This window comes from Ahaetulla prasina, chromosome 6 (genome assembly GCF_028640845.1).
Source record: "Ahaetulla prasina isolate Xishuangbanna chromosome 6, ASM2864084v1, whole genome shotgun sequence".
Lineage (NCBI taxonomy): Eukaryota > Metazoa > Chordata > Lepidosauria > Squamata > Colubridae > Ahaetulla > Ahaetulla prasina.
Window position 1 is genome coordinate 109,763,445 of NC_080544.1, and position 10,980 is coordinate 109,774,424.

At 45.1% G+C, this 10,980-nt stretch overlaps 1 protein-coding gene across 3 annotated transcripts in view; it reads left to right on the plus strand.

Moving 5' to 3' along the window:
- LOC131200495 (solute carrier family 12 member 9-like) overlaps positions 1 to 8,963 on the plus strand; it is a 182,341-nt gene extending 173,378 nt beyond the window's left edge. For 2 of the 3 annotated variants that reach the window (XM_058187321.1, XM_058187322.1), the window contains 2 exons: positions 2,445 to 2,591; positions 7,321 to 8,963. In XM_058187321.1, coding sequence (XP_058043304.1) covers positions 2,445 to 2,591; positions 7,321 to 8,120 — 947 coding nt within the window. In that variant the 3' untranslated portion in view covers positions 8,121 to 8,963. The remainder of the gene's footprint in view (positions 1 to 2,444; positions 2,592 to 7,320) is intronic. The other variant, XM_058187320.1, reaches the window with a different exon arrangement.
- Positions 8,964 to 10,980: the final 2,017 nt, after the last annotated feature.

Here is a 10,980-nt window from a genome sequence, read left to right on the forward strand (position 1 = left end):
AAAAAGGCTCTGACGATCACAGCCGAGCCACGCGATCGTCAAAGCCTTTTTTTTAACTTTTTTTCGTCACAGCCTTTTTTTTTTACTTTTAAAAGCTTTTTTTTTTTACTTTCATTCGGCCGAATAGGTTGTAAAAAAAATGCTTTTAAAAGAAAAAAAAAGATCGCGTGCCACAGCTGATCGACCCACCCATCCCCCGAGCGCTGTTCTACTTATCCCATGCCTCCTTTTGGCGTGCATGCGCAGCTAGCAAACCAGTAGTAAACCGGTTCAGATTTCACCACTGGTTATGCATAGTTTTCTTCCTGCTACTTTCTCCCACAATGACCCTGCGAGGTAGGAAAGAGCTTCACTCCCAAATTGCCCAGGAAAGTGCCATGAATAAGGGCCTCTGGTGGCTCAACAGACTAATGCAATCTGTTATTAACAGCAGCTGCCTGCAATTACTGCAGGTTCAAGTCCCACCAGGTCCAAGGTTGACTCAGCCTTCCATCCTTTATAAGGTAGGTAAAATGAGGACCCAGATTGTTGGGGGCAATAAAAGTTGACTTTGTATTTAATATACAAAATGGATGAAGACTATTGCTTGACATAGTGTAAGCCGCCCTGAGTCTTCGGAGAAGGGCGGGATATAAATTCAAATTAAAAAAAGGAGGAGGAGGAGGAGGAGGAGGAGGAGGAGAAGAAGAAGAAGAAGAAGAAAGGGAAGGGGAAGATGAAGATGAAGAAGGGGAAGGAGGAGGAGGAGGAGGAGGAGAAGGAGAAAGGGGAAGAGGACGGGGAAGGGGAAAGGGAAGGAGAAGATGAAGAAGGGGAAGGAGGAGGAGGAGGAGGAGGAGAAAGGGGAAGAGGACGGGGAAGGGGAAAGGGAAAGAGAAGATGAAAAGGGGAAGGAGGTTGACTCAGCCTTCCATCCTTTATAAGGTAGGTAAAATGAGGACCCAGATTGTTGGGGGCAATAAGTTGACTTTGTATATAAATATACAAATAGGATGAAGACTATTGCTTGACATAGTGTAAGCCGCCCTGAGTCTTCGGAGAAGGGCGGGGTATAAATGCAAAAATAAAAATAAAAATGAATAAGCTTGGATCCAGATGAGGCCCTGTTCCTAATCCAGCATTGTAACGTCTAGTTAAAGAGTTTTTGAAGTTGCACAAGTTTAAAAGATGTATGGACTTCAATTCCCAGAATCCAAACACTAAATACAAACTCGATAGACATTACCTTACAGATGACCCCCCCACCCTGTCAAAGACCTTGGAGTTTTCATATCCAATGATCTAAGTGCCAAAGCCCACTGCAACTACATCGCAAAAAAGGCTTTAAGAGTTGTAAACCTAATTTTACGTAGCTTCTTCTCCAGAAACACTACACGACTTACCAGAGCATATAAAACATTTGCTAGACCAATTCTTGAATACAGCTCGACTGTCTGGAACCCTCACATCATTTCAGACATCAATGCAATTGAACGTGTCCAGAAATATTTTACAAGAAGAGTTCTCCACTCCTCTGAATACAACAAAATACCTTATGCCACCAGACTTGAAATCCTGGGTTTAGAAAACTTAGAACTCCGCCGCCTTCGACAGGACCTGTGTTTAACTCATAGAATCATCTATTGTAATGTCCTTCCTGTTAAAGACTACTTCAGCTTCAATCACAACAATACAAAAGCAAACAATAGATTTAAACTTCATGTTAACCGCTTCGATCTTGATTGCAGAAAATATGACTTCTGTAACAGAGTTATTAGTGCTTGGAACACACTACCTGACTCTGTGGTCTCTTCTCAAAATCCCCAAAGCTTTAACCAAAAACTATCTACTATTGACCTCACCCAGTGGTGGGATTCAGCCAGTTCGCACCACTTCGGGAGAACCGGTTGTTAACTTTCTGAGCAGTTTGGCAAACTGGTTGTTAGAAGAAATCATTAGGGCAGAGAACCGGTTGTTAAATTACTTGAATCCCACCACTGACCTCACCCCGTTCCTAAGAGGTCTGTAAGGGGCATGCATAAGAGCACAAACGTGCCTACCGTTCCTGTCCTATTGTTTTCTTTCATTATATCCAATTAATATAGTTATTACATACTCATACTTATATATATATATATATATGTATATATATATATATATATATATATATATATATATATATATATATATATATATATATATATATGCTTATATATTATATAGTTACTTTCATGCTTATGCTTATATATACTGTTGTGACAAAATAAATAAATAAATAAAAAATTCCCTTGCCAGCATGCCAGTAGCTTAAAATTACCTAGGTTGGGAAACGCTATTTTAAAGCCAACCATATCGGCAACTATCACCAAGAAGAAAATGTCTCGAATAATGGCATGTGCCGGTATCTTTGTCCTTTTTCTCCGCTGGGCCAGGCCCTGAGACTGACCCTCTCTGCTTATCCTCAGACTGCCTGCCATCTGATCCTTTGCCAGACCAGTCGGATTCCTGGCTGCAGCTGGTGGACCGGTTGAACATCAAAGCCTTCGTCAACCTGACTCTCGCCAGCTCAGTGAGGCACGGCACACAGCAGCTGCTCTTCATCTCGGGACTGGGTAGGTAACCTTGGATTTCTAGGTGGTCACCTTTCCTCCAGCTTCAACTTTTTTTAAAAAAAAAATGCCTCTAACTTCCCGTTGAACAAGTTAAATGGCCTCTGTGGCTAATGCAGTCTGTTATTAACAGCAGCTGCCTGCAATTACTGCAGGTTCTAGTCCCACCAGGCCCAAGGTTGACTCAGCCTTCCATCCTTTATAAGGTAGGTAAAATGAGGACCCAGATTGTTGGGGGCAATAAGTTGACTTTGTATATAAATATACAAATAGAATAAAGACTATTGCTAACATAGTGTAAGCCGCCCTGAGTCTTCGGAGAAGGGCGGGATATAAATGCAAATTTTTAAAAAATCCATTCTGTAAGGGCAGATTTTAACAGAATAACAGTGTTGGAAGGGACCTTGGAGGTCTTCTAGTCCAACCCCCTGCTGAAGCAGTACCACGTTAGACAAATGGGTATCCAATCTCTTCTTAAAAACCTCCAGTGTGGAGCATTCACAACTTCTGGAGGCAAGCAGTTCCACTGGTTAATTGCTCTCTCGGTCAGGACTTTTCTCCTTAGTTCCAGGTTGCTTCTCTCCTTGATTAGTTTCCATCCGTTGCTTCTTGTCCTACTTTCAGGTGCTTTGCAGAATAGGTTGGCCCCTATTTTCAAAGAGTCGGGGGTTTTGTCCCGTCAGACACGGAAATCCTCTGAAATTCTGGGAAGTCATTTGCCTCCTAAATGAAAGAGGCACGCGGGCCTACTTCACCTAACGGCAGTGGTGCGATTCAGCTGGTTCTGGCCGGTTCAGGCGAACCGGTAGTTCAATTGCTGGCTAGAGCTCTGCCCCTTCCCACCCTACCCCTTCCGGGACTCCCCCGTGCCCGTTTATGGCTCCCAGATAAGTGCAGTGGGTGGTTCAGGAGGCCGAATGCTGCCTGTCACTCACCATGGCCACGCCCACCATGGCCACACCCACCCAGCAAGTCATTAGGGTTGAGAACCGGTTGTGAAAACTATTTGAATCCCACCACTGTCTAACGCAGGGGTCTCCAATCTTGGCAACTTTAACCCTGGAGGACTTCAACTCCCAGAATTCCTCAGGCAGACATGTCTGTTTCTCTTACCTGCCAAACTGGAGAGATTGCAGAGGAAGGGATTACAAGAGAGTAAGCAAAGCTGGCTGAGGAATTCTGGGAGTTGAAGTCCTCCAGGCTTAAAGTTGCCAAGGTTGGAGACCCCTGATCTAACGGGATTGACCCAGGGATCCTCTCCCCTGGCTGGCTGACCTCTTTCTGGGCCCTGGCAGAACCTGAACTCAGCTCCTCGGAGACTTTGACATAATTTTAAATCTCGTGGACCACTAATATGATCTGCTTAATGACCGGCTGGGTGGGTGTGGCTAGGTGGTCGTGTGACTGTTGGGCATGACCAACTTGATGTCACTCACGTCGAGGGGTGCCTCGCCGGCCTCTATTCACCCCTCCCCTCCTACCCACTCCTCCCCTGCCTGCCCGGGCTCTTTAGGGCCCCAACAGGAAGCAGTTGCTGGAGCTAAGCAGCCACCATGAGAAAAAGTTGGCAAAACAATTCAGTTCAAATTGGATCTGGCCGAGAAAGAGGCTCAGCAGAAGCACCTCACTGAGGACTAGGAGCATAGGCTTTCCAAGCAGAGGGAAGACCTGCGGGAGTGCAAGGCCAGGTACCAGTGCCTGGAGGCTCAGCGGGCTGAGATGGTCAGCCAGATCCAGGCCATGATGCAGTCCCACTGGAACGAGGCCCTTCGGCTCTTCGCCACCAGTGGCGTTTCCCTCCAGCCTTCGCCCAAAGCCCCACACCAGGAGACCGAAGCAAACCCCAAGTTGGAATTTCTGCCCCCCTTCAACCCACACAAAAAGACCCCAAAGGGGGAGACTTTCTGCAGCAACACAAATATTCATTTCACATATCCAACCCAGAGGCCGCAATTTGAGGACCCCTGATTTAGTGCAATATGAAAAAAATGCAAATAACTTTTCTGGGGACCACCAAAATTTTCTCGCAGACCACCAGTGGTCCGTGGACCAACAGTTGGTGGCCACTGGTCTGGACCACCTAGCTGGATTTTGAAATTAATGTGATGCATTAATATTTCCCTTCTGGTTCATTGAGGTGGGTCTTCAGAGCAAACCCACACCAATATTTACTTTGTTGTTATACACAGACATGCCAACCTACTTACTGTATATGGTTACTTGATCCTAAAATATACTTGTAGATACAGTAGGTAGTCCTCGACTTACAACCATTCATTTAGTGACCGCTTGAAGTTGTAACAGCAGTGAAGAAAGTGACTTGTAAACTGTTTTTTTTTTCACACTTGTCACCGGTAGCGGCAATTGGCAACTGACTAATAATAATAATAATAATAATAATAATAATAATAATAATAATAATAATAATAATAATAATAATAATAATAATATCAGAGTTGGAAGGGACCTTGGAGGTCTTCTAGTCCAACCCTCTGCCCAGGCAGGAAACCCTACACCATTTCAGGCTAACCAACATTTTCTTAAAAATTTCCAGTGTTGGAGCATTTACAACTTCTGCAGTCAAGTTGTTCCACTGATTAATTGTTCTAACTGTCAGGAAATTTCTCCTTAGTTCTAGGTTGCTTCTCTCCTTGATCAGTTTCCACCCATTGCTTCTTGTTCTACCCTCAGGTGCTTTGGAGAACAGCCCGACTCCCTCTTCTTTGTGGCAGCCCCTGAGATATTGGAACACTGCTATCATGTCTCCCCTGGTCCTTCTTTTCATTAAACTAGACATACCCAGTTCCTGCAACCGTTCTTCATATGTTTTAGCCTCCAGTCCCCTAATCATCTTCGTTGCTCTTCTCTGCACTCTTTCTAGAATCTCAACATCCTTTTTACATCGTGGTGACCGAAACTGGATGCAATATTCCAAGTGTGGCCTTACCAAGGCCTCATAAAGTGGTATTAACACTTCACGTGATCTTGATTCTATCCCTCTGTTTATGCAGCCCAGAATTGTGTTGGCTTTTTTGGCAGCTGCTGCACACAGCTGGCTCATATCTAAATGGTTATCCACTAGGACTCCAAGATCCCTCTCACAGTTACTACTATTGAGCATTTTGGTTTTTTTTGGCCTAAATGTAGAACCTTACTTTTTTCACTGTTGAATTTCATTTTGTTCATATTTATGATGGTCGCAGTGTTCTGGGGTCACGCGATCCCCTTTTACAAACTCCTGACAAGCAAATTCAGATTCACTTTACAAGCACGTTATTAACTTAGCAACGGCAGTGATTCACTTAAGAACCGTGGCGGGAAAGGTCTTAAAATGGGGGAAATAATGACTTGACTGACTCACTTAGAAATAGAAATTTTGGGCTCAGTTGTGCTCCTCAGTTGAGAACTACCTGTACTAAGGTGGGTTTTTTTGCGTAATGCACAATTCAAATCTTTATTGTCAGCGCACAACATTATGTGCAATGAGATTGGTTGAGCTCCCTCAGTGCACATCCCCACCCAACACAATACAATTCACAGTGAAGATAGAAAATCCCTAACCCAATAAATCATATTAACAAAACTCCTAGTCCTATTATACCAGTGTATATGTAGACTAAGCCAATACTGTGGCTACACTATTTTATTTATCCCCTTTATTATTTTTTACTTGTCCTTTTTATTTGGCTCTACATTTTGGCATTATTATTATTATTATACATTGTTGGTTTGTAAGTACACTGGGTACTTTTGTACTGGAGACAAATTCTTCGTGAGTCTAACTACACTTGGCCAAATAAATTAAGAATACACAGTATAAGAAGTAATAAAAATATAAAAGTATAAGAAATATAAAAGTTAAATATAAAATACAAAAGGAGATACAAGAAAAAGAGGAAACAGAATATTACCTAGTATGGGAGAAATGGTATAAATGGCTGGAGGAAAAAGAAAAAAGACAAGGAAAGATTAAATAATGGAATAATGAAATAGGAGTAGAAATAGCAGAACAAATAAGGAGGAAACAAAAATTGTTGAAAGGAAATTGTGTACACGTTTATGTCTATGTATATATGTAAATAAAATAATATTAGAAATATATGTATAAAAGATACGTTAGGATTAAGGAGAAAAAACGTATAAGTATTGGTTACCGAGGCAAAACTGTGGAAAAGAAAAAAGTGTTAAAATTTCTTTTTGTTTTAAAAAAAAGTTTAATAAAAAAGAAATATAAAAGTTTAAGCACAGGTAGTCCTCAAGTTATGGCCACAGTGGAGCCCAAAATTTCTGTTGCTAAGCAAGACATTTGCTAAAGGAGTTTTGCCCTATTTTACGACCTCTCTTGCCATAGTTGTTAAGTGAGTCACTGCAGTTGTCAAATTAGTGACATGGTTGTTAAGTGAATCGGGCTTCACAAAAAGGGATCAGATGAACCCCATGACACAGCAACCGTCATAAATATGAGTCAGTTGCTAAGCATATGAATTTTGATCACATAACCATGGGGACACTGGTCATAAGAATGAAAAACGGTCCTAGGCCACTTTTTTAGGGCCGTTGTAACTTCTGACAGTTGCTAAAGAAACTGTTGTAAGTCAAGGACTTGCCCATATAAGAGGTATAGAAGAATAAGTATAAAATGAAAAGATGTATAAGAAACACATAAAAAAAATAAGAAGTGTAAGAATATGAGCATAAAACCCAGCTCTTGTTGTGTCTCTTCGTCCTCCAGGAGGCATGAGGCCTAACACCATTGCGCTGGGCTTCTACGACAATGCCCCCCCACTCGACAATATCTCCCAACCCACAGCCTTCAGCAGAGACGAGGCAATCTGGCACGACTTCCCTCCCGTCTGGACCTCCGGAGGCCCCAAGCAACTTTCCTCCTGGGAGTACGTGGCCATCATCTGCGACGCCATGAAGATGTCGCGCAACGTCCTTCTGGCCCGCTACTTCGACCAGCTCCAGCTGCCTCAGTCCGTCGGGTGGCGAGCCCAACCTCTCATCGACGTCTGGCCCATCAACCTTTTGCGCCCCGACAGCGCCCGCTACGTCGACACCAGCAGCCTCTTCTTGTTACAGATGGGCTGCGTCCTGGCCATGACCCGGTCGTGGCGAAGGGCTCACTTGCGTCTCTTCCTCTGCGTGCAGAGTTGCACCAGCCCCCAGGGCCAGGAGGACAAGCTGCGAAAGCTTCTGAAGGACCTGCGCATCCGGGCGAAAGTCCAGCTGGTGCTGTGGGACAGCGTGGTTGCTCTCCACTGGCACAGCCGCCAGGAAGACTCGGCCGACGGCGCCCTCAACTTCTCCAGCAACATAACGTCAGTCTCCGACGAGTATTTGACTGCGGTTAACCAGCTCATTCTCCAACAGAGTTCCACCCCTACTGTCCGCTTCCTTTACCTGCCCCGTCCTCCCGCGGACACTAATTTATACCCCAGATATTTGGAACAACTGGAGATCCTGACCCACGGACTTGGCCCCACGCTGCTAGTGCATGGGGTGAGTGCCGTTACGAGCACTCAGCTGTAAAGCAGGGTTATCTGTTGTCCACTGTGGGCAAGGGTTGGTGGTTGATGGAACACCAGACCGAGGTGGCCCTCAAGGATCGAGGTGAAGGCGAGCTGAAGATCAAGCAGCAATATTCTTGGCTGAAGTTGGGGTTCCACATCTCCCCAACCTTTTCTTCCCAAGCCGGGCTGCTGCGATGCTTCCTAACGCACGACAACCGTGCAGCAGGGTTAGGGCTCGGCTCCATGGTCCTAGCCGAGAGCTTCCATCGAGCGGTTTCTCCTCTGCTGCTTTGCCGGACTCCCGAGAGAATTACTTGTCAACAACCAAAGAATATGAAGCTGAGTCTGGGTCCTCCATCTTGAGAGTTTGGCAGCCAGAAGGTTCCTTGGCGCCAGGTGGCTTTGGAAAAGACTGTGACGGCTGCCTTTCTCAGTTTGGACACTTGTAAAGATGGGAACAGAATTAAAGGTTGTTGGATTTAAATCAGTAGTGATGGCAGGGGAGGCGTTTCTTATATCAACAATGAGGATCAGGATTTAAGGCAGGGATCTCCAAACATGGCAACTTTATGACTTGTGGCCTTCAACTCCCAGAATGCCCCAGCCAGCCTTTAAGGCTTATGGCCTTCAACTCCCAGAATCCCCCAGCCAGCCTTTAAGACTTGTGGCCTTCAACTCCCAGAATGTCCCAGCCAGATTTTAAGACTTGTGGCCTTCAACTCCCAGAATGCCCCAGCCAGATTTTAAGACTTGTGGCCTTCAACTCCCAGAATCCCCTAGTCAGATTTTAAGACGTGTGGCCTTCAACTCCCAGAATGCCCCAGCCAGCCTTTAAGACTTGTGGCCTTCAACTCCCAGAATCCCCTAGTCAGATTTTAAGTCTTGTGGCCTCCAACTCCCAGAATCCCCTAGTCAGATTTTAAGTCTTGTGGTCTCCAACTCCCAGAATCCCCCAGCCAGCCTTTAAGACTTGTGGCCTTCAACTCCCAGAATCCCCTAGTCAGATTTTAAGACTTGTGGCCTTCAACTCCCAGAATGTCCCAGCCAGATTTTAAGACTTGTGGCCTTCAACTCCCAGAATGTCCCAGCCAGATTTTAAGACTTGTGGCCTTCAATTCCCAGAATGCCCCAGCCAGATTTTAAGACTTGTGGCCTTCAACTCCCAAAATGCCCCAGCCAGATTTTAAGACTTGTGGCCTTCAACTCCCAGAATGTCCCAGCCAGATTTTAAGACTTGTGGCCTTCAACTCCCAGAATCCCCCAGCCAGCCTTTAAGACTTGTGGCCTTCAACTCCCAGAATCCCCCAGCCAGCCTTTAAGACTTGTGGCCTTCAACTCCCAGAATGCCCCAGCCAGATTTTAAGACTTGTGGCCTTCAACTCCCAGAATGCCCCAGCCAGCATGGCTGCCTGAGGAATTCTGGGAGTTGAAGTCCACAAATCTTAAACGTTTCCAAGTTTGGAGACTCCTGATCTAAAGGGTCCATCATCAATGGCAGGGTTGGGCATCGTTCTTACCAAAGAGCGACAAACTCATCCCTCGGCTTTGGCATGTAGCAAATGATGCTTGTGGTGTAGCCAACGCAGTTGGCACCTGTTTGTGTGATGGCTTCCAGTCTCAGCCAATGTGTTGTCTTGAGCAGGGGTCTCCAACCTTGGAATCACATGACCCTAGCACACTGCAACCATCATAAATATGGGTCGGTTGCCCAGCGTCTGAATACCATGGGGATAGCGCTACGGTTGTTAAGTGTGAAAAACAGTCATAGGTCACTTTTTTTACTGCTGTTGAAACTTTAAACCTGGGGTCTCCAACCTTGGCAACTTTAAGACTTGTGGACTTTAACTCCCAGAATTCTTCAGCCAGCTTTGCTGGCTGAGGAACTCTGGGAGTTGAAGTCCACAAGTCTTAAAGGGACCAAGGTTGGAGACTCCTGGTCTTGAGTATTGCATGCATTAATCGGAGCAAGAATGGAGGGGAAAAAATAGGTAATCATACTTGACTCTTCCATTCAGTGGTCTTGCTCCCTCCCTATAGTTCAGGGGTCTCCAACCTTGGCAACTTTAAGACTTGTGAACTTCAACTCCCGGCTGAGGAACTCTGGGAGTTGAAGTCCACAAGTCTTAAACTGGCCAAGGTTGGAGACCTCTGAACTATAATTAACTAAACCAGTGGGGCAGCTAATGAGTTGTAGAGGTTCATAAATCAAGTGAGAGGACCCATTTTAGTCAGTCCTCCAAGAAAAAGAGGCTGAAAGGCACGAGTGTCTGGAAAAAGCATTGTCCTACCACAGATGAATTGCAATGACCCAACTGCTCAGCAGTATCTTCCATCGGAATACAGCTGGAAGGGACTTTGGAGGTCTTCTAGTCCAGCTCCCTACTCAAGCAAGAAATCCTGTATCCCATTTCAGACAAATGTTTGTTAAATCTCTTTCTTAAAAGCCTCCAGAGATGAAGCACCCGCAACTTCTGGTGGCAAGCTTCTTCCACCAGTAAGTTGTCCACACTTTTACGAAGTTTCTCCTTAATTCCAGGTTGCTTCTCTCTTTGATTAGTTTCCATCCATTGCTTCTTGTCCTGCCCTCAGATGCTTTGGAAAATAAATTGACACACACACACACACCCCTCTTCTTAGGGGCAGCCCCTCAAATACTAGAAGGCTGCTATCTTGTCCCCCCTAGTCCTTCTTTTCTCTAGACTGACCAAACCCAAATCCTGCAACGTTCTTCATTTTGATGCCCGTCTATCCAATTGGGAAGAATTTTGGTAGTTGAAGTCCGCAAGTCACAAAGGGGCCATTGTTTGGCAACTTTAAGACTTTGTGGACTTCAACTCCCAGAGTTCCTCAGCCAGCAAAGCTTACTCTTTTGTAATCCT